The 24324-nt window shown below is 43.6% G+C and overlaps 1 protein-coding gene across 1 annotated transcript in view; it reads left to right on the forward strand.

Annotated features, from left to right (window-relative positions):
- The window catches only part of LOC116986894 (voltage-dependent L-type calcium channel subunit alpha-1S-like), a 122180-nt gene that overhangs the window by 51900 nt on the left and 45956 nt on the right, over positions 1 to 24324 (forward strand). Inside the window, 14 exon segments of the mRNA XM_033042671.1 lie at positions 551 to 776; positions 5400 to 5607; positions 8249 to 8369; positions 9588 to 9702; positions 10441 to 10537; positions 13391 to 13460; positions 15131 to 15263; positions 16086 to 16215; positions 16342 to 16401; positions 18248 to 18354; positions 19182 to 19269; positions 20641 to 20748; positions 21656 to 21708; positions 23847 to 23987. Coding sequence (XP_032898562.1) covers positions 551 to 776; positions 5400 to 5607; positions 8249 to 8369; positions 9588 to 9702; positions 10441 to 10537; positions 13391 to 13460; positions 15131 to 15263; positions 16086 to 16215; positions 16342 to 16401; positions 18248 to 18354; positions 19182 to 19269; positions 20641 to 20748; positions 21656 to 21708; positions 23847 to 23987 — 1657 coding nt within the window.

The following is a 24324-nucleotide window of genomic DNA, read 5'->3' on the forward strand; positions in this document are numbered from 1 at the left end:
ACGAGGAAGTCAGGACGTCAGCGTGCGACCACGATACGTCACACCGGAGGCGTGCGAAGATTTTGTGCACTACAAAATCCTGGAGCGCCGCACAATACCGCGCACAACTCCATACCCCTCCGCGCTTCTCCATGCAACCGTCCCGCGCCGCCCACATGCTACCCGTGTGTCTCAACGCGACGACGAGGTTGCGTAAATGGCGCACAAGTGACGGCCAAGTGGGACACGCCCTTAAAGCTTCATACTATAGAAAGCCAGCAAAAGTATAGGAGTTAAATTAAAAGAGAGGACACTCTCCAGTACCTTCCCTCCCTGTATTAACATAACTCTCTTTCTACCGTACTTGTTCCCGATATTAATATAACTCTTACTGCCTCCAACTATGTTCTTACGTTAATATCAATCACTCAACCTCTCGCTTCTCCTTATGATAACGTCATTCTCTAGTCCTCTTTCACTCTGCATACCCAGCAATCTGTCCATGTTAATCTTTCTTTTCTTCTTTTTTAACTATCTATCCCTCATTCACTCTTTCTTTCTTGTGCTGCAGACATTGCCAACAATGTGCTCTTGGCCTTGTTCACGGTGGAGATGATCTTGAAGATCTACAGCCTGGGCCTGCAGGCCTACTTTGTCTCTCTCTTTAACAAGTTTGACTGCTTTGTGGTGTGTGGAGGGATCGTGGAGACGATCCTGGTGGAGGTGCAAGTAATGTCTCCGCTGGGAATTTCCGTTCTCCGTTGTATCCGACTCTTGAGGATCTTCAAAATCACCAGGTTTGTAGGAACATGAAGTCCATGTAGAAACATTATAACAATCCAGGGGTCAGTTACAATTAGTTCTGCTATAATACAGTACTTGTGTTTCTTAAGGGCTTGTCCCACTTATGCAAGTTTTCTTAAGGACCTGTCCCACTTACTCGATTTTTTCGGCGACTGCCGGCACCCGTCATAGTCGTGCCATGTCGCGGGGTGACGTCTGTATGGTCGTGAGTAGTCGCCCAAAGAGTTGCACCTTTTTCTGGTTACCGCTGGATTTTCAATATGTTGAAAATTTTTGGCGACCTGCTGCGACTATGACGGGTGCCGGCAGTCGCCGAAAAAAATCGCATGTGGGACAGGTCCTTATGAAAACTTGCATAATAGACAATCGTGTTATAAAAATGATTATGTCAAAGGGGAAGAGGGGGTTAGGTGTTAGAGCATTTCAGACACGCAATAACATGTTTTTTTCTGACATTATATTCAAAAATAAGCTCATTAATAGCTCTGGGTTTATTTTTTTAACTGCAAACTAACATTGCTAACGGGTGCATCATTATAATTGTTTAACGATATATCATTGTACAAATATTAATAGAACTGACCCGTCGTCAACTTCAGTTGCCACCTGTGGTGAAACTTACAGCCTATATTTTTAAAAGACAATGACATCTGATTACAGCGGGACAGTTACATGAATTTTTCCCCAGATTTTTTTTTCCACTGGGCAGTTTTTTTCCACTTGTCCATTTCCAAACAAACATTTAAGTAGTTTTCAAGTTCCTGATCAAAATTGTGTTCTAACCAATTTGTCCCACATATTACAAATAATATTCCATAATTCCATAATTCCACATTATATCCCATTCTCAATCAGGAAACATACGCAGAACTATTTGTGCTGATGATATCTGACTCCTCTTTCATTTTCATAACTAATAATGCTCAATGCTCTAATAAAGTTAATTTGTATAATTATTAATCAAGCTGCGCTTCATGTAGATCCCTTTGATGGTGGGGAGGTCAATCACTGTAATAGACCGGGCAACGTCCACCACATACTGTGGCCTTTTATTCTTGGGCTTTCAGGTTAGTGAACCAGGCAGTGATGCAGTCAGTCAGTTTGCTCTCCACTGTACTCCTCTTAATGTTTGATAGACTATTCAGTGACATGCTGAACCTCCTGAGACTTCTGAGGAATGAGGATGTCATGTGAAACGACAATTGATTAATGCTGAAAGGAGCATGTCGCGTGCAGGGGTGAAATTAAAAGGGAAACTTAGGAAAGCACAGAGAGGGTACAAAAATACAGATAATACAATAAACCCAATTTGACTTGATCAGGCTGTCTATAGGGTGACCAAATACTTTGTTAAGGCTCTTAATGAATGTTTCAAGTCATAATGCCATACAGCATGGAAACATGCCCTTTGGCCAAACCTGTCGATGCCGATCTTGTTGACATTCTGAGCAAGTCCCTTTTCTTACATTTGGCCCAAATTGTCTGCATTTGGCCCTTTGGGGCAGTCCTCAGCAGAGGGGGGCGATCCTTATGCTTCAGCCAAGGGAAGATACTGGATGAAATAAATATAGTACGAGAGAAAATATTAAAAGGGAGGCCTCTTTGAAAGGAGATACGTTACCTGGCACTAATGAACTGCATATGTTCGCTGTTCAGCAATCCTCCAACATTAGGCTGTAGCTAGGGAACAATGGAAAATGATTGTCATAGGCTCCATAACACACCTTCCCCCACAATTTGTTTCTGGCTAATTGCATAGTGCAAGAAGATAACTGTGGAAAGAGTAAAGTCATTGGATGAAGGTGGGGCACCTGGATAAGATTCTAACCAGTCTGTGACCATCTCAGAAAAGCTGGGGAGTAATGCCTGATTAATTTGGTTGGATTTATTTTTGATGGGATCTTTGACGGCAGAGCATTGGTTACAATCTGCATGGAATTTTAATATGTCTTTTTCACGGCACTGTCAGGCATGGTGATCAAACAAGGTAACAACACTTGGGACCCACCGGTGGGTGATAAATAGGCTCCTAAATTGGCAGTGACAGGAAGCACATTTAGGTTAATTTTTCTGTGACTGTAAAGCTGTTTTTTAGAAGGGTTCCACAGTCTCACCGCATGGTCTCTTGGTATATGTAAACGGCACAATTAAGAAGTTTGTAAATGACATAAAACTTGGCTGCATGACGGAAAATGGAGAAAAAAACTTCTGACTGTAAGAAGATATCGATGTTCTAGCCGTTTAGGTAGGGGAATGGAAATTAAAAGGTAATTGTGAAAAATGTGAGTTAATGCATTTGAGGAGGTGCAACAAGACAAAGCAATGTTTGAAGGATATTGAACGATGCAGAGAACCTGGACAGCCTGGTGTGTAGATGCACTAAAGGTTATAGGCAGGCTGATAGGTCATTAAAAGCCATATTTCCTTTATGAACTACAATACAATGCAAAGAAGAAATGCCAAAACTGGGTAGGCCACAGATGAAGCAATATATATGATTGCCTTCATCACATTACAGCTTGGATATGAGTGCAGAGAAGATTTACGACCATCTTAACAGACCAGAAAATGTTAGCTAAGAGGAAAGATTAGATAAACATGTTTTCTTTGAAACAGAAGATTTAATAGATCCATATAAAATTATGAGGGCTTAGAGGAAGTAAATGGGAAGGATTTAATTCTGTCTCCATGATTTATCTCTTTATGACTCTCAAGAGCTATTATGTAAGGGCCATCTCGAATTGTGAGTGAGTGGGAATCGAGGAGATGACAGTCACACTGACAACTCTGCACTGATTGGCATCCAACACTCCAGTTTGCCAAGTTAGGACTGTGAGAACACAATATTAGGAAAATAAAGTGCAATGGGCCACACAGTCCTTTGGCTTATACACATCACTCACGTCTCTCATGCTATCAGTTCCTTCACCCTGTTATAAAGACTGAGCATTTGGATAAAGAGTATTACATTTTACTATATTCCTCTGACACAATTTTCTGCTGCATGTTTACTGTTATGCATTCTGTCCATTTCTGCAATGTTTTAACATTATTGTTAAATATATCACTTTTTCCTTTCTGTTTAACTTTCTAAATTTAGCCTTAACCCACACTCTACCCATTAATCAAGAGTGTTTGTTTGTCATATATTAATTGGAGCAATGAAATTCACATTTGCATTAGTTTTATTGGCACATTAGATGCACCAACAACAAAAATATATACATTTAATTTTTATTTATTCTAAGTAAAATAGACCGTGTTAGCACAAAATATTAAAGAACATAGATCAAATAGCAGTGCAAAGTCCGTAGTGATTCGGTGTTGTGGTGGGGTTGTGGTTAGGGTAGTGCAGAATGATGCAAGAACTGTTCATGGACCTGTAGGTAATGGTTCTTGGGCTCCTGTACCACACACAACATAATACATACTATTATACTGCAAGTAATACACAAATGTTCACTATATTCCAGACACCTGAAGTGACCATTTAGCAAGCATGAAAAATTGAGACAATTGACATGGGTAGGACGTGGGGCAAAATCCCTACTAATAGGATATTCCCAATCGTGTTTGCTCACCCTAATAATGTAAACACTCATAAACCTGGTTAACTTTGGCAGGTCCAATCTCCCCCTTCAGCCGGTCAACGCTGCAGGGGCTGACATTGAGGTGGTGCAGACATATAAATACCTTGGAGTGCACCTTGATAACAAACTGGACTGGTCTGTCAACTCTGACTCCCTCTACAAAAAAGGCCAGAGCAGACTCTTTTTCCTCAGAAGGCTCAAATCCTTCAATGTGTGTAATGATACGCTGCACATGTTTTACAACACGGTGGTTGCAAGTGTTATTTTCTACGCTGTTGTCTGCTGGGGCAACAGCATTAGTGCAAAAAACAACAAGAAGCTGGTCAAACTGGTTAAACGAGCTAGCGCAGTGCTGGAGGGGAGAGTAGACTCTGGGATGGATGTGCTTGAGAGGCGTATGAGGCACAAGGTGCAGGTCATCCTGAAAAACCCCGGGCATCCCCTCCATGTAATTCTGGAGAGTCAAAAGAGCACTCGGAACAACAACCGGCTCCTCTCCCTGCCCTGTAGAACGGAGCGGTTCAGGAGATCCTTCACCCCTGCAGCCATTAGATTTTATAATTCGGCTGTTGGGGGATGCATTTTGCAATTTTTAATTTTTAACTGTTAATTATTGGTCTTTTTAAGTATTTATTGCTCTCAGGTAGTGTCCACATTGTATTCTATGTATTTTCTGTCTGCGTTCGTTTTGAATCTGTGGGTTTGTTGGTTGGGGGCTTCTGGACATCTGAATTTCCCTGAGGGGATCAATAAAGTATTTATTATTATTATTATTATTATTATTATTATTATTATTATTATTATTATTAAACCTACAACATCTGTTGCCAAGAAGGAGAATGCAGTTTGGCTCATGGGCATCTGCAGATTTCCTTGCATGCTGTTGTTTGCCAGCCTGACTTGGTTGGCAATATCTTGTAACTCACCAGCAGTGCTGTTTTGTGCCTTGATGTGTTTATAGTTCAATGATGTTTCAGAAACTGTGATTCCTCCACTCTTCTTCATTCACCTTTTTTGATTGCTTAGATATTGGACCTCATTGAGCAACCTTGTGGCATCGTTGTTGAACTCTGTCCGGTCCATTGCATCCTTGCTTCTCCTTCTCTTCCTCTTCATCATTATCTTTTCCTTGCTTGGAATGCAGCTGTTTGGTGGAAAGTATAACTTTGATGACATGCACGTACGAAGGAGTACCTTCGATAATTTCCCTCAGGCCCTTCTGAGCGTCTTCCAGGTAGGTAACTTATACAAAGCCCCACAGCAGATCTGTCTAAAATGTATTGGGTAGCCTTCAGTGGAGAAGCTCGTAGGTTAGGCCTTTTTCCTGTAAGACAGAGACCAGACAATGCCAACATACTGGAGATACAAATTTATAATGGTGGTAGCACTGGAGGAGGCAATTTAGGCTAAATTAGGCACAAAATATCAAACTGAGGCCTTGTCTTTACGAATGAATAAAAAAAAGCCCATGACTTAGGTATGTTGCAAAGCGTACCTGAAGCGTCGCTGAAAATCTGTCCCAGCCCGTGTGCGCGATTTTGGCGCCGTTTAGAGGGGGGCAGGTTTAAAACGCGATTTTCTCTAGGCTGTTCAAATCGAGGATGTTCAGCCTAGTTAATTATTAACGAAAATTTGCTGGCAGATTCCGTCGCTTGAGCTATTATTAGTTTTAAGAGCTTTATATAATTGTTATAGTAGTTTAAAAATTAACCTCTAAACCCCCGACGGCCGGCAACCGGCCGGATCTCACACAGGGGACAACAGGAGGTAGGCTGTTTATTTTTACATTAAAAAGGGCTTCTTAAGATCCCTTTATACAAAGTTTAATGTTGCGAGTAGCTAATTTTGGGCCCATTATATCCCGCAGTATTTTTCTGGGCATTTGAGGGCACAAATCTACCGCAATGTGAACGTTCTAAACCAACGCGTTCACAGGATCCCACTAGAAAGCTGATTTAAATGGACTTTAATTTACAGCAATTGAACACTAAATTTCTTCCATTTGGCCTATAAATTAATGTAAATGAGATTTAAAAATCATGTTTTATTGTGAATTATTTGTGAATATTATTTGGACACTTAGGCTATTTAAAAATGTTAATCATTTATTAAGAAATGGATAGATGTTTAGATCTAGTAATTGAAGTTTGAAATTAGCTACAATTGGGTAACTAACTAATTATATGCTTTAATTTCAGGTCATCCAAGTAAGATTATTTTATATTTGTTTCAGAATGGTTCAATCTATGATAACTGAAATTTTCATTCAGTTCTCTTATTTTTTAAGAAAGTTATGGGCTTTTGACTGTCCACGATCACAGCTTTTTTGTTATGTCCATAGAAAATCAATAGGGAACAAGATGCTAATTTCCGAGTATGAAAACGGCCATAACTTTTTAAATACATGAGATATGAAAGTGAATTAGATGTCAAATTAAACTTCTTTTTATGCTTTATCTGATGGGATAAATTGCAGACTTGATTTTTTAAATCTCAAAATTTTGTAACATTGCTACATGACTGATTTGACTAATATTTATCTCAATTTGTATTCAGCACAAGTATTTAATTGATTGGAAATTAGTTTCAGTATTTGAAATAGTGAGAGTACTACCCAAGTCTCTGTTGCTGATAGGCAGCAGGTTTACTTGCTCCACCACTGTAATACCCCTTATTTGCTGAGCCCGGGCGTAAACAAGCATTGTCCGCTCGTGTTGAAACAAGCATAATGGCAAATTCTCTTCTTGTTAATCCCCATTTTCATATACTCCTCCCCGGATAAGATGTTGCCTTGTCTCACAAAAGGTGCACTGACACTGTGGCCAATTCAATTCCCACAGCCAGAGTCTCATTGATGCCAGCAGAGAGGACAACACTGAAATACACTCAAAGACAAGTTTCTGTCCACAAGCTGGGTTGCCTTTAATTGCTCTTTCCTCACTCTTACTCCCGCTCCGTGCCCACCCAAAATCCAACCTTTTCACCCACAGACCCAACTTCTTAATAATTGCCCCTCCTTCCAACCCGCCATTACCTGCTAGGCTTCCCCCATTTGATGCCCCCTCCCACTCCTAAAACCTCCATATATCTAACCCATATCTCTGCGTTGAGTTGCCTATAACGGGCCTTCCATCCTTACCCATGCACCAATTTGATCACCTCCATCTTGCCCTCTCCGATTCACCCTTCTGCAACTTTGCTGGCCCAGTCTCCTCCATTGTACCATTCCCCCAGTCATAACATTAACCATCTCAAACCTTCCCAACCCACACTACCCTTACAGGTTGAATCACTGTCACCTGACTCCTGAACCAATCATCTCTTTCATACCTTCTTCCCGGAGGTGCTACTATGCACTCTTAATATTACTTCTCCCTACTTTGGTCATTCCGTTACTGTTCGTCAATAACATTTGCACTACTTGGATTTTGTTCGACAGTCTTGCACCATTCTGCTGTTTTGCCCTAGTTGTTGTACTTATTGTTTGATTTTTCAATATTGGTATGTATGCTGATTACTCTGCGAATGTCATGTGAATGACAAATTTCATTGCGTCCTGGTGTATATGACAATAAACTAACAGGATCTGAATGCTGGGATATTTCCCTTGATTGAGAAGTCCAGAACCAATTGCCTCAGGATATGGTGTCAGAATTGGGAAGAAGTTTGTTCAGCTCGAGGTTTGAAGAGTCTTTGAATGATGTCATGCAAGAATGTTGAGGTGAAAGATTGGCCTTGATCTCATTCAATGGCAGGGCAGACATGAGGGGCACTACTCCTGCTTCCATCTCTTATGTTCATGTGCTGCATCCTTGCCTGTGTAGAGTGCCAGTGTGGGGGTAGATTCAAACTCTGTTCTGCTCTGTTCCATGCAGATACTTACTGGTGAGGATTGGAATTCTGTCATGAATGATGGCATCATGGCGTACGGAGGCCCCACCTTCCCTGGAGTGCTCGTCTGCATATACTTCATCATCTTGTTTGTCTGTGGAAATTGTATCCTTTATTGTGGAGACAGGGGGAGGGGAATGGTGAGAGGTGGGCAGAGTGCGACACACAGTGGGGGTGGCAGGTGGTGAATGTAGTGAGCAATGCTGTGTGCTGGGAAGGCCTGTGCAGGGCAGGAATTTAGCCATGATGGATGCTTTGCTCAATAATCCTTAACTGACTCCATCTTGTAATAGCTATGATTTTAATTATAGATGAGATTTTCTCAGCAGCAAAGAGTCTTACAAAGACTTTTGTCCTTCAGGAGCAGCAAAGAGTGATACAGTATGGAAACAGACCCTTCACCAAGTCTGTGCCAACCATCAATCACCCACTTACATCAATCCTGTTTTTTTTTTAATTCACCTCACATTCACCCCTGTAAATTGCCCTTAGTGTGGAGGGAGTGGATGGGAAAATGGGATAACATAGAATTAGCGTAAACGGGTGATCAATGGTCAATGTGGACTCAGTGGGCCTAAGTGCCCGTTGCCATGCTTATTTTTAACACTTATTTCTCTAGTAGAGAGGACTACATTGTGACCACTGAATGCAGTGCACTAGAGGGGAAGTAGGTTCCGTGAGATTGGACCACATGAACCCCGATGTAAGTTTTCTGCACTTGATCTCTACTTGCATGGCTGACACTGAGAAAAGTGAGTTCTAGCTAGTTAACAATAACTTATATTTCACAACCTAATTCAAACAGATACGAAATAAAACTGAACTAGAACTACTATGCCCCTGCCTTGACAATAAAGCTTTATTTTGTAGAAACAATTTTTTCCTCCTCTCAACCCGACCAAAATTGTCTGCAAATAAGACTTAAGCCTGAAATTTAACTGTTTCTCTTTCCACAACTGCTGAGTGTTTCCAGTCCTTTTAATTTTATTTCAGATTCCTAGCGTCTGCAGTTTTTTGGTTTCTAAAATTGTGCTTCAGGGAAAAGCTTAGGGTGTTTTAACTCTGGCAGTAACTGACCATACAAAATACCCTCATGAGCCTCTTGTCTTAAACTGATTCACCCCACAGTGCAGTTAGTTCTGAAGAAGGGTCTTGACCCAAAACTTCACTTATCCATATTCTCCAGAGATGCTGCCTGACCTGCTGAGTTACTTCAGCACTATGTTTCCTTTCGTGCAATTAGGGTCGTTTTTGTTCTCTTCATAAACAGGTCCTCGCCTCAGGACTTGGTGTATATTTATTTCCTTAGCCCAATATTTGTAGACATCTTGTTGAATGTTTTCCTGGCCATTGCAGTGGACAATCTGGCAGAGGCGGAAAGTTTGACATCAGCTCAGAAGGAAGCTGCTGAGGAGAAGATAAGGAGAAAACTGGAGAGGTGAGTGAGGTCTGGTGGAGAGGCCGGCACGTGCAATAACTGGAAGCCAGTGTCTGATAGCAAAGTAAATCACAAATGGGAATGTTTATCCTGTCACTGTGCGGGTGCACAGAAGTGATCATTCCATGGCGCTGCATTCAGAAAAAGACAGAAGTGCAAAAACGGACCTTAATCTCCATATTAAAGGCCCCTGGACTCAGTAACTATGAAATAGTTAGGATCTTGGCTCAGTGGCTGAGAGTCAGACGATGAGCCGGGTTCCTTACCTGAGATATGACAGTTATTGAGAAATGGCCCAAGATTTCAGCTCTATGAGTGAAGTGGCCCAGGATCTCAACTTTATGACTGAGAAATGGCTCAGGATCTCAACTCAGTGACTGATAAATTGCCCAGGATATCAGCTCAGTGACTGAGAAATTGCCCGGGATGTCAGTTTTGTGACTTAGAAATGGCACAGGTCCTCAACTCTGTGACTGAGAAATGGCCCAGGATCTCAGTTCTGTGGCTGAGAACCAGTCAAGGGTCTGGATTCAGTGACTGAGAAATGGCCCAGGATATCAGCTCAGTAAAAGAAATCTGATCAGGGCCTCAGTTGCAGCACCAAACAGAGTGATATGGCTCCAGTTTCCGTGTTTCACATCCCATGTAGTGTGCGTTCCCAAGGCACCGTGTCTACCCCTGAGGCTCCTCTTGTCCTAGGTTGTTTCTTCATTCCTGCACTCTGCTTTTGTTATTTAGAGCTGCCCACCCCGGCCAAACGGAAGAGGAAAAGCTGCTTTTGAAAAAACTTGAGCTGGCAAAACTCAAGGCCGAAGGAATTCCCACCACTGCCAAGGTAAAGCCTGCTCCAAATGTGCATTCTACTGCTGTGTGATCATAGAGTCATGGAGCTATACAGCAAGGAAACAGGCCTCTCAGCCAACTTGGCCATGCCAACCAAATTGCCAAGCTGAGCTCGTCCCACTTGACTGCATCTGAGCCCTATCCCTCCATACCTTTTCTATCCATGTACCTGTCCAAGTGTCTTTTAAATGTTGTAATTGTACCCACCTCTACTACTTGCTCCGGTAGCTCATTCCATATACCCACCTCTCTCTATGTGAAAAAATTGCTCCTCTAAAATCTTTCCATTCTCGCCTTAAACCTATGCCATCTAGGTTTGGAGTCTGATGGAGAAAAGACTGTGGCTTTTCACCTTATCCTTTCCCTTCATGATTTTGTAAACTTCTATAAGGTCACCTCTCAGTCTCCGATCCTCCAAGAAAAAAATCACGTTATCCCGCTTCTTCTTATAACTCTCCAGAACTGGCACCATTTTGTGCAACCTTTCCAGTGTAATGACATTCAGCCTCACCTGGATCAGCACAAAATAACTGTGGTAGAGCAAGGTAAACAGGTCCAGTTTTGGACTTCATAACACAGAGTTGAAGGAAGATCTGTAGGTCTGGCCAGAGACTGAATAATACAGGATGGTGGAGGGGAAGGATACCGCCATTCCAAGCTACACAATTCCAACTTTGGAATGAAGAGCTCAAGGATATGGCAGAGTGGGAGGACCCACCTCTTTGTCATTGGGGAACTGGAGGTGATGATCCATCCTGCCCCACATCCTCACCTGCTGATTCCTGCCCTCGAGCCTTACTGTTGTGTCTCCAGGCTCTTGAATCCTGACTCTAGCCCGCCCTGCCTGACCACTGAAGCGTTGCTTCATTCATTTGGTTCTAAGATTCAAATTCTACAAGCAATCTGTCGAGGAAAATCAAAGGAAAAACAGAGACTTTGAGGTTTGCTTCAAGAAACTTTATTGCATGATATCATGGAGAGATGGTGACAAGTAACTGCTCACCGGTTCTCTGACCGCAGCAGAAATAGCGGCAGTTATACAGTGCAGTAAACACATTTTTTTTTTGGTAAGATACAATTATACGAAAACATACTTGGTCCTTAGCTATATGTTTTCCTGTTATTACAATCTACTACATGGGTATTAATTATTTCATTTGTTATAATATTCTGTTTATGTTAATGTTATTCAACAAAGTCAAACATAATACAAGGGCATCTTGACATTACTCTATCTCATCTTTCAAGCAGACCGCGCCACTGCCCCCTCTCTGAGCCAATCATAAGCCCCTATTTACTGCCACGTTTCTACACGACTAGTGGTAGAGGGCACGGGTGGTCTAACCAGCTATTGCTGTGCTGTTTTTTATCACAATAGTTATCGACATTACAGGGTTAACTATTGTGATCCAGCATTCAGTAACTTTCCACTGAGAAACAGGCTTCCTTATCTATGTCCTAGTTTGTTGTGCTTTATTCACCATGCTATGCATTCCCAGACAAGGGATAATGCGTCTGAAACTTGTTTTGCAAAATTCCCATGATCGTATTGTGCATCTGGTCCACGAGAGATGCCAATTGCCACATCCACACACCCTCTCGTTAAATTGTTTAATTCTGATCAAAATTAAGTAAATTAAGATTTTATTTTTTTCACCTACACAATCACTTTGGCAATTTCACCTTTGCAAACTCTGAGCAGAAAACCAGACAAGCTTACTCAGACCCAGTGTCTAGTAAGCAGTGTACTACATGAAGTTTCATTTGTATCTAATTACAGGCATCCCCAGGTTAGGAATGCCTGACTTATGGACAGCCCATATATGTAAAGGTGCATTTTGGAGATAGTTTGGTATGGATTTGCTAGCTGCAGGCATCTTAGCCCATGATCATATTGAATGGAGGTGCTGACTCGAAGGGCTGAATGGTCTACTCCTGCACCTGTTGTCTATTGTCTAGCCATGTGGGAACTTGGTTCAAAGCAAGATCTGAATGGTTTAGTTTGACCTCTGGCTTCACTACAACTTGCCCTTGATTGGCCTTTGTTTTTATTTAAATATAACGCCTGGCAGCCAAGTTCCCATCCTGCGAGCTGTTTGGGTTATGAACAGTTCTCAGGAATGGAACCCTGTCATAACCTGGGGAGGACCTGTACTTGTGTTCAAGAAGGAACTGCAGATGCTGGAAGATCGAAGGTACACAAAAATGCTGGAGAAACTCAGCGGGTGCAGCAGCATCTATGGAGCGAAGGAAATAGGTGACGTTTCGGGCCGAAACCCTTCTTCAGACCTGCTGCACCCGCTGAGTTTCTCCAGCATTTTTGTGTACCGAGGACCTGTACTTGATTGATTTGGGCAGAGCATTAACATGTACAATGTAACCATCTGCAGAATCACAGTGGGATTGGGATACAGCAGGAATCATGAGCACAAAACAAACTGCTGGAGGAACCTAGCAGGTCATGCAGCATCTGTGGAGCGAAATGGACAGATAATGTTTTAGGTTGGAATCCTTCTGGAAGTTCCTACCTGAATTCCTCATCTGCCCATTTCCCTCCACAGATGCTGCATGACCCACTGAGTTCCTCCAGCATTTATTTTTCACAGTTCCAGTCACTGCACCCTGAATAAAAAGTAATTGTACAAACATTTGGTGACCTTCAAAACTATGTGATTGCACGCTGTGTGAATCTCACCATAACCAGATTAAACATAACTCTTATTGGTATGCTTGAAGAAATTGTGACCTATGGCTTTGTATGTGTGTACTCAGCAGATAAACTCTGATTTACAGTTACGTCCGTGCGATTACTGGATGTTTAATTACTCTTGTTTTATTGTTGCAGCTTAAAGTGGATGAATTTGAAGCCAACGTCAATGAAGTCAAAGATCCGTATCCTTCTGCTGACTTTCCAGGTAATGTCCAGGAACAGCTACTGATTCCATCTTGGTCAGGACTCCAAAGGAGGTTTACAGAGAGCATTGTATTTTCACAGCTCCCGACAATCACGACAGGAATTTAAAACAGCTCACAACTAAATAAATTATTTTGTAGCTAGTGGTGTAATGTTGAAAGTTATGGGTGTAAAATCCAACAAAACAAATTGGTTAAATGCGCAGGTCAGTTGGGGAAGGGGACAGCTCTGATCTTCAAATGCAAGGATATCTTGCACCCAGAACGGATCTTGGTTTAAAGTCGGTGTCCGTTAAAAGCGGCAAATCCACATCAATGAGCAAGAGTGTTTCCCAATGTTTGGTGCTCGTGTGCTGAAGCTTGGATTGAACTCATGACCACTAACAAGAACTCTGAGTCAGACACTGTGATTCTGCATCCAGGAGATCTGACCTCCCTTGTTTCATTGTTTTGTGGGATGTTGACTTTGCTGCCAAGACCTGAAATTATTGCCCATCAGTAATTGGCCTGGACATGCTGGTGTGGTGAGCTGCCTGAATGAGCTGTTCTGGTCCTCGTAGTGAACATTCTTTTAGATTACTGAAGGCTGGAAATTCCGGGTCTATACAGCACAGTTTGTAATGTACACCTCATCTATGAGATCTATATTTGCTGAATATCCCACGGTCTAGGCATCAGCTCGGGCGACCGCGCCTTTGCGGTTGCAGCCCCTAGACTGTGGAACAGCATCCCCCTTCCCATCAGAACTGCCCCCTCCATCGACTTGTTTAAGTCAAGACTAAAGACATCTATATTCCCAAGCCTTTCCTGACGTCCTCTGAGTGAGGGCTACATGTATATATGTATGTAGTTTGTTTTGTTGTGCTATTCATATAACAAATGTAAAGCACTTTGGCCAACGAGAGTTGTTTTTTAAATGTGCTATATAAATAAATGTGACTTGACTTGACTTGACTATATTGAGAAAGTGATGATTTGGCATTTTGTGAGACTCAATATTTAACCTTCCCAATGATGTAGTCAGCCTAATCAGCAAGGATCACCCTTGAAGTGAGCACCCATATCTGTGAGCATGTCCATTGCTTTGATCTCCACAAGAGCTTCAGATCTTAAACATGAATACTACAACCTTAACTGCATAGTTTTGCCTGGACTGGGTGACATACTGACGTGGCAGGTGCTGGGTACATGTTTGCTTTGGGAGAAGACTATCATTTAATAAAACTCAGATATACCTCTATTCAACTATTTTAAAATTCCAAATGTCCTTTCCCACATTCCCCTCCAATTTGCCAGGGCCTCGGATCTCATGGTGCCTCCCATCTCGCTGCCCTGAATCCCATACTCCACTCCACCAGCAAGGTTCACAGATCCCGTGCTCCCATCCCGTCTCCTGGCCCTGCACTCCATTCCAACTGACAGGGGTCCTATATCCAGTGGTCCCTTCTCTGGGGCCCTGGTGCCCACACTTCTGATTTGCTGTGTCCTAGTTTCCAATAATCTGGCACCGAGTACATTAGATTACCAGTTTCACTGTATTCTGCTGCTATAAGTGGAGCAACTCTCAAGGTGCTCCCCAGCTCCTAATGTTGTTAGCTGTAACAGCCTGCCAGCACTGGGACAGAGGCTCCTACTCAGTTCACCGCTGTCCTCTTTGTTCTTTGCTCAACAGGTGACGATGAGGAGGAGGAGCCAGAATTCCCACTGAGTCCACGCCCTCGACCTCTATCTGAGCTGCAACTAAAAGAGAAGGCAGTCCCCATGCCCAATGCCAGCGCCTTCTTCATCTTTAGTCCTGAAAACATGTAGGTATCTTTTACAGCGACCTGAGAGGGCAGATTCGAGGGGCTCAAAAAACTCCTGTCCTTTCGCATATTCTTTTGACTAAAAAGGAACTCATTTAGCCAATCATTTCTATGAGATGGCAGAGCAATCACACCAATCGCATGCTCCCACTCATGTCCCCGTAATCCGTTCTGTCTCGTGTTCCATCAACTCCACCCTATAGGATCTATTGAATCCCATGACAGAAAGCAAAGAACAAATGACACTTAGCTGAGCCAGACACCTTGCGTCACGTTTGTTCCAGAAGCCCCTTTTACCTACATTCTCATCAATCATAACCTGTGTGTGGATAAGGCCAAATAGTGCGCCTGACCTTGAAGTTGTTATTGGGCTCTTGTGGCTGGACCTTCTCGTGAGGCTGCTGGCGAGTCACCAGCGATCACAGGCTGCATGCAAAACCAACGTGGGCGTGAAGGCGCCACAACCCGATTGACCTACCACTCACCTACACACCACCGACAATGTACAGTCGTCAATTAATCTGCCATCCAGCCTGCCTTGGGATGTGAGAGGCAACCGTGGAAACCCACAAGATCACAGGGATAATGACGCAACCAGCTCGTGAGGCCGGGATCGAACCTGTGTCACTGGACCGTGAGGCAGTAGCTCCACCTGCTGCACCGCTGTGAAGTCTTGAAACAGTAGATAGGTGTAACCAAGAAAATCATTGCATGTCTTGCTCCGAGACTTCAAGAGCACAGGAGTCACGCCCATCTTTTGATTCTGCCTTCCGCAGACCTGCTTCTCAGTCTCAGATTGTCCCTTTTTTCTTTCTCTTCCAGATTACGTAAACTGTGCCACAGAATTATCAATGCCACCACCTTTACCAACTTCATCCTGCTCTTCATTCTGCTTAGCAGTATTTCACTGGCCGCAGAAGACCCAATTCGAACAGATTCCTTTCGCAACCAGGTGAGAGCTTTCCGGTTCACAGTGAATGATGCACCAACTGCATTTTATTTTACACACTTTTTTTACATTTGTTGATCAACTGCCTCGATAATTTTCTCATTGCTGTTCATATTATTTCTTCTTCAGATCCTTTCCTATTTTGACATTGGTTTTACTGCTATCTTCACCATGGAGATTGTTCTGAAGGTAATGCACTGTTTGCCTGTTGATCAATCAAACTCTGTATTTATGTCTTTCTGCTACCCTGTCTGTTATTTCAGATCAGTCACTCAATTTCTCTTCCTCTAGCCTTCCTTATTTTCTTTATCTGTCCTTTTCCATGTCTCCAAATACATTTATCTGTTTCCTCCAATTGTTTTAGCGTCAAAGATCTATACAACATCAAAACTGACCCTTTTACCCAACTTGTCGACGCTGAACAAGTTGCCAGCGCCTGCCTCATTTCCCTCTATATTTTTCCTTTCCTTGTCCTGTTGTACCCGTCCAAGGGTCTTGAATGCCATAATTATTGCAGCCTCTACCGCTACCTCTTACAGCTCATTCCACATGTGCACCACCCGCTGTGTGGAAAGTGATGCATCACAGATCCCCATTAAATCTGTTCTCTTTCAATCTTTTGTGGGCTTTAGGCATTCGAGAAATCCAGCTTGCCTACCTCTAATTGGCTTTGAGAAGTTGCCGGTGGGTGGTCAACTTCAACTATGTGGTGAAAATTCTTCCAAATGTGTTATTGGTATCGAGATTGTTTTATTGCTGCCATGTCTACCAAGATGCAATGGAAAATATTTTCTTCTGTGCGCTATCCTGGCAAATTATAACATACATGAGGTAATCCAATGGAGAAAATGAACTGAGTGCAGAATGTAGTATTACTGTTATTGAGGAAGTGCGATTAAATTAGAAGTGCAAGGGCTGCAAGGAGGTAGATTGGAAGATTGGGAATTAATCCTTAGCATATGAGAACTTCACACTACTCGTAGAAAAAAGCTTTATGTCTGGCTGTGGCAGCTTTGACAGTCCAGAGTCGCCTTCCAGAGGGAAGTGATTCAAAGAGTTTGTGCCCAGGGTGAGAGGGGTCAGCGCTGATCTTACCTGATCTTACCTGGTCCTTGCAGTGTACAGTTCATCAATGGAGGGAAGATTGCAGCCAATAACCTTCTCAACTGATCGGCCGATTCGCTGCAGCCTCCGGATGTCATGATTGGTGGCTGAGCCAAACCAGACCATGATGGAGAAGATGAGGACAGACTCTACGATGGCTGTATAGAATTGGACTATCATTGCCTGTGGCAGATTGTGCTTCCTCAGCTGCCGCAGGAAGTACATCCTCCGTTGTGCTTTTTTGACCGTGGATTCGATGGTAGCCCCCCCCCCCCCCCCCCCGCCCATTTAAGGTCCTTGGAGATGATGGTTCCCAGGAACTTAAAAGACTCCACAGATGTGACTGTGGTGTTGTTGATGGTGACTGGGGTGAGTGGAGCAGGAGCTTTCCTAAAGTCTACTGTCAATTCCACTGTCTTAAGAGCATTGAGCTCCAGGTTGTTACGGTGGTACCAGGATGCCAGCTGTGTCACTCCCTGTCTGTAGGCAGATTCTTCCCCATCCTGGATCAGTCTAATCAGGGTTGTGTCGTCCGCAAACTTGAGAAGCTTGACAGAGGAGTCAGTGGAGGTCCAGTCATTGGGGTAGAGAGAGTAGAGGAGAGGGGAGAGTACGCAGCCGTGCGGTGCTCCTATGCTGAGGGTTTGCGGGTCCGAGATGTGCTTTCCCAGCCTCACATGCTGCTTCCTGCCTGTCAGGAAGCTAGTGATCCAGAATGGTTCAGCACAGAGAGGTTCAGGCACAGTCAACTTGGAAAGATTAGAGTGTAGTAGCTCTGGCACAATAGTGTTGAATACAGAGCTAAAATCAACAGACAAAAACCTCACCTTTTACATCCTAATTAATTTACACTCTCTATTTATCTTAAGCCGTCTTGTCATCTCTTATGCCTTTCCTCTGTCTTTCTCTCCCCTTTTCTTTCTCTGTGTAGATGACAACCTTTGGTGCTTTTCTCCACAAAGGCTCCTTTTGCCGGAATTATTTCAACATTCTCGATCTGCTGGTGGTCAGTGTTTCTCTCATCTCCTTTGGAATTCAGTGAGTATTTGTCCCAATCTTAATGGTGTTACATTTGTGAATGATACAGTCCCAAAAAACTCCTGGTGCTTCTGCTGGTCTTTCCATTCCACTTTTAACCCAGCGGTTTGTACTATACAAGCACTAATACTATTTCCTTTTAAAAGTTAGTCCTTAATTTGTTGCCACTGTCCTGTCATGGAACAGCACAGGAACGCTGATGGTAGAGCTGTTGCCTTGAGCACCGGGGAGCCGGGTTTGATCCTGACCTCAGGTGCTGTCTGCGTGGAGTTTGCACATTTTCCCCGTAAACACTTGAGTTTCTTGTTTGTGTGATGGTATGGGCAGGTTTCAAAACTACAATTTCTACAGTGTAGTCTCAGTTAGAGCATGCTGTGATATATCCCAATCCCAATGGTTCGCTCAACATTGAGAGTAATATCTAATGCATTTCATTGCTGCTTCCGGTCTCACCCCATGTTCTGGATTTGTACGAAATAATAGCATTTTCCTATTTCTTAAAGTCACACACAGTGTAACACCCCTGTCCGGTTTTGTTGTGACAGCTTATAATATACCAAATGCATAAAATTATTACCTGGTATTACAAAGGTGTGTCATGTAATGAGTGATTTGTTAGCCTGGATACGAAGGTTAGTTCCAGCAGGAGTGTCTCCCTCTAATCAAATCTTCCATTATGTTTGTGATGGGAATTGCAGTTGAGTATTTTGGTGCTGCTCCTGAAGGACAGATTCTTGAACTTGTGCATCATCATCGTCTGATAAAATGTATGAATATGCAGATTATGTGGTGAGTTAGTCGGATGAGTTTCCCTTGTTATCTTCTAGGTCAAGTGCTATCTCTGTGGTAAAGATTCTTCGAGTCCTCAGAGTCCTCAGACCTCTGAGAGCAATTAATAGAGCAAAGGGATTAAAGGTGAGCCAGCTTCTGAAGAATATGCCATGTGCGTGTGCAAGTGAGAGAGAGAGAGACTGCCAGTGCACAGCATCTGAGTGAATGTATGTGTATATATGCAGAAGTTTATCCATGTGTGTACAGGTGTGGGGTGTGTACATTATATAGTTCCAGGTGAATGTATACTTCTTCTCATATACATGAATACCTGTTTGTGTATGTACGTCATGCATGTGTATGTGAGTTACATGTAAGTGTGTGTGAGTACAGATATGGGTGCATGTTCATATGTATGAATGTGAGTGCAGATTATAAAAATGTCAGTGCAACATTTTGTGCAAATTTCATGGATGATGGGCATGAGTGTGTGAGAACGCCTGGGCACATTCCAATGTGTGGGTGAATGTGTACACATGTTGAAGAAATGGATGTATGTGAGCCACAACCAACCGGTATGAGTGTGTGTGAGCAAATATGCAAAAAACAAGTATGTGTACGGGTGAGAGAGCCTATACATATACCATTACTATGTATCCCAGGTGCTGACTCTTGTCTGTACTGAGTTTCTATATTTCTCAAAGCCTTGAAGGTAGAACCAAGCCAAAGAATGGGATGAATCCATTCATTTAGACCCTGGTCTTCCTATGTCAGTCTGGGTCTCGCAGTCTCCGATCTCCCACAGTCTAACCCGGTCTCCTCAAGTCTGACCCGAGCCTCCCACCCCTAGTCTGACACCCGTCTTCCCAAGTCTGACTCCAGTCTGACCCTGGTCTTCTCCAGTCTGACTTTGTCCACCTCAGTCTCCCCCCAAAATCTGACTCGTGTCTCCCCTCCACCCCCCCCCCCCACCCTCAAATTTCACTCCTGTCTCTCACCCAGTCTGATCCCAGCCTCCCCCCCCTCCCATTCTGACTCCTGTCTCCCCCCCCACCCAATCTAAGTCCTCTCTGACCACGGCCTCCACCCTTCCCCCCTCCAATCTGATGCTGGACTTCTCCCCCCAGTCTGACTTCTGTCTCCCACCCAGTCTGATGCTGATTTCCCTGTGCCCTAGTCGGACCCTAGTCTCCCCAGTCTGACTCCGCTCTCTCCCAGTCTAACGTTGCTCTTCCCCAGTCTGACCATGCCTGCCCCAGTCTAACCCCAGTCTCCTCCACTCAGACTCTGGTCTCCCCCAGTCTAACGCTTGTCTCCTCCCACTCTGACTGCCTGTGCCCCAGTCTGACCTGGCCTGTCTGTTCCATGTCCGATGCCCATTGTCTGATGTGACCAGGTTTGGCCTGAGATACCTTTGGTGGTGATGACCTTTGAGCAAGTTGTTTGCCCTGTGTTCTGGGGCTGCCGTTTATGCAGAGCTGATCACTGACCTGCTCTCACTCTGCTTTACCTCAGCATGTGGTGCAGTGCGTCTTTGTGGCAATCAAGACAATTGGGAACATCGTGATCGTCACCACTCTCTTGCAGTTCGTGTTTGCCTGCCTTGGAGTCCAGCTTTTTAAGGTGAGTCAAGACACTGCGAGTTAATAGGTCATTGACTACAAGTGAAAGTCTGATATGCATTCTGCTCTCTCGCTTCAACTGCAATCAGGGTGCTTGTGATAAAATCAATTAGGCATGGACAGCACTGTTTCTTACTAAAACAAGGTGGAAAGAACAGGAACTTTGGGTGAAGCTGCACACAATGTTGTGGGCCTCTCTGATCATCTGCTTCTGATGGATGCAAGAGTTGACAAGGCATTAAGGATATTTTCCATCTCCCCGGGGGAGTGGCTAAAGTGGAGATAAAGGAGATTGGGTAAGTATATGAGGGAAGAAAGAATTGGCGGTCATAATGATTGATTTAAACAAGGGGAGTCGTGGTGGGAGGCTTGCGTGAAGCATAAACACTGCAGCGATAGGTTGGGCCGAATGGCCTGTTTATGTGCCATATATCTTGTGCAGTCCCACATAATATGGGTAGATTCTGGTTTACAATAAGGGAGCTGAATAATTCCATCGAAACATAGAAAATAGGTGCAGGAGTAGGCCATTCGGCCCTTCGAGCCTGCACCGCCATTCAATATGATCATGGCTGACTACACTAATTGCTGTAGTCCTGGGTTAGCAATTATGCCCGAGGAGTGTAGCTGAGAAATATCGCTGGGAGTTTGTTCTTAAGGATAATTGGAGGATTCTGTTTGTAAATTGTTATTGGGAACTTTTAGTGATGAATTATTTGGGGGGCGAGTGAGCGGTTAATAATGACATTGGGTGTAGTTGAAGGTTATTACATTGTGTGGCTCCGAATAATTATTGTTGGTCTATAGATTATTACGGAGCGTGTGTGGTGGAGATTTCTAAGAGGATGTGTGATGATTATGATGTTATACTTGGGTATCTTTCATGACTGTCATCTTCTTAACATCAGGGAAGATTTTACAGGTGCACTGATCCGTCCAAAATGATAGAGGAAGAATGCAAGTAAGTCTGAGCTAGAAATGAACTGCCCTTTCTGCTACAGCGAGTGTCCTGTGTGCTGGGAGCTTGAGAACCGAAGCACAGGAGTAAAACTCTAAACTCTGTCACCGTCGAATGCTTCTACACATCGTGCCATTGCTGGCTCTCCTGTAAATTTCAGGAATTATTTAATTCCCTTGTGAAGGTATTCCGTAAATTACTTAAATTTCCCTTACCAGTCTCAACCTACCTCCTCTGCCAGCTTGTTCCATATACCCATCACTCTCGGAGTGAAAAGGTTACCCCACAGGTTCCTATTAAATCTTGCCCATCTCACCTTAAACATATGTCCTATTGTATTTGAAATCCCTACCCTGGGCATTCACCCTATCAATTCCCCTCATAATTTTTATACACCTCTATAAGATCTCTCTATAAGACATCTCTCAGCCTTCTGCGCTCCAAAGATTAAAAACCTAGCCTGCCCAACCTCTCCCAACAGCTCAGTCTCTCCTGTCCTTCATATGATTCTAATAAATCTCCATTATATTCTATCTAAGGTTACATTGTCACTCAACAAGAACAGTGTCACAACTCAACAAGAGTTTGTCACAATCGCTGAGTCCTAACTAATATTCTATAAAAGGATTAATATCGCTTTTGCTTTGGATTCTGCAACTCCATTTATAAAATCCAATCTGAGAATCACCGCTTCCTATGTATACACCCACCCTCAAGTATCTGTTCTTGCACCCCTTTATATTGCCTTTCCTTTCTGTTTTTCTTACCTCCCCATACTCTCTTTGTATCTCCCTCTTCTCTTTCCTCATTCTCCATTTCTTCCCTCCTCCCGACCTTCACACTCACCCCATTCCTCCATATCTCTTTCAACACATTTTGCAACGTCCTCGTCTTCTAATATAATCTGTTCCTCTCTTCTCCTTTCCCCACTTCCCTCATGGCCAATCTTCTACAACTCGTTGTAACTTGCCCACTCCCTCTCCCATCTCTGTTTTCTGTTCAACTCGCACATCTCTTATCTGATGTCTTCTCTCTTCTCCTTTGCCTTCTCTATCTCTTCTCTCTCTCCCACTCCACTCTCTATGTTTTTTGATCGCTTGCTCAAACTCTTTCTATCCCCTCTCTGCCCTTAGCCTTTAATCTTATTACCACTCATTTTCTCCACATCCCCCTTTCCTCTCTGTGGCATCCTCCTCCTCCCCAACTCTCTCATTATCATAATCATATATTTTATTAGCCAAGTATGTTTTAGCCAACATACAAGGAATCTGATTTGCCATACAGTCATACTCATAAAAAGCAACAGAACACACGAAATACATTTTAACATAAACATCCACCACAGTGACTCCTCCACATTCCTCACTGTGATGGAAGGCGAAAAAATTATCAATCTCTTCCCTTCTTTGTCCTCCAGCAGTCGGGGGCCTCCAACCTTCCATTGACAGCAGTCGGGGCCTCTTAATCCCGTAGCCAGCGGCGGGCCTCGTCGTCAGGGCGATCAAGCTCCTGCTTCGGGGGGGGGAGGACTCTTACCACCCCCACGCCGGGCGATCTACCTCGTGTAAGGGCTAGTCAAACGTCATGCGGTTTTGGAGCTTCCAGACTCGGTCTCCATGGAGACTGCGAGCTCCTTGATGTTAAAGTCCGCAGGCCTCGGTTGGAGCATCGATCCCAGGCAGGGAATCGGCTCCGAAGGTAAGTCCACGCCCCGTGGTGGGGTTCAAAGTCAGTCCCGGGCAAGGCCTCCAGCTCCACGATGTTAGGCCGCAGAGCGACCGGAGATACGATCTAGACAACAATCGCCTCTCCGGCAGGTAAGAGATTTAAAAAAAAGTTCCCCTTCGACCTCCCCGCCCACCCCCCATATAAACAAACCGGAGAACATTAACACAAAATTTTCACCTCCTTCTCCTTCTACCATATTTTATTTTGATTTTTCTCTTCTGTTACCTCACAAACCCTTGTTCTCCTATATTCTCTGTCTCCAAAATCTACCCTGTCAATTGTTCCTTTCTCTCTTTCTCCCTCACTGCCCTTGCGCACTGCCCTTCACATCTCTCTCCCCTCACCTCACCTCTTCGCATTCTTACTCTATTCTCTTTGCTCCTGGTCACCCTCCATCTCTCTTCCCATTTCAGAGGACAGTTCATTGTCCATGATGACTCGGGCCATCTTAGGGTGGAGGAGCGAATATGGTTCAACAGCGACTTCAATTTTGACAATGTCCTGTCGGCAATGATGGCTCTCTTCACAGTCTCCACCTTCGAGGGGTGGCCCCAGTGAGTATCAATGGATGGTATTTGTATTGGTTTATTATTGTCACGTGCACTGAGATACAGTAAAACAACTTTGTTTTCCATGCTGACCAGGCAAATCATAATATACGTGAGTACAATCAAACCATACATAAACTTAATATGTAGTGCAAAAAAAGGGAACAGAATGTAAAATATATCGTTACAGTTACGGCAAAAATGTAGATAGGAATATAAATGTGCAAGGGCAGAAAAAAGGTGATCGGGAATCAACCCGGGTATACTTAGCTTGCAACCCGAACATACTTAGCTTATGAGAGGTCTGTTGAGGAGACTGATAACAGTGGGGAAGAAGCTGTTC

This window comes from Amblyraja radiata, chromosome 24, assembly GCF_010909765.2.
Source record: "Amblyraja radiata isolate CabotCenter1 chromosome 24, sAmbRad1.1.pri, whole genome shotgun sequence".
Lineage (NCBI taxonomy): Eukaryota > Metazoa > Chordata > Chondrichthyes > Rajiformes > Rajidae > Amblyraja > Amblyraja radiata.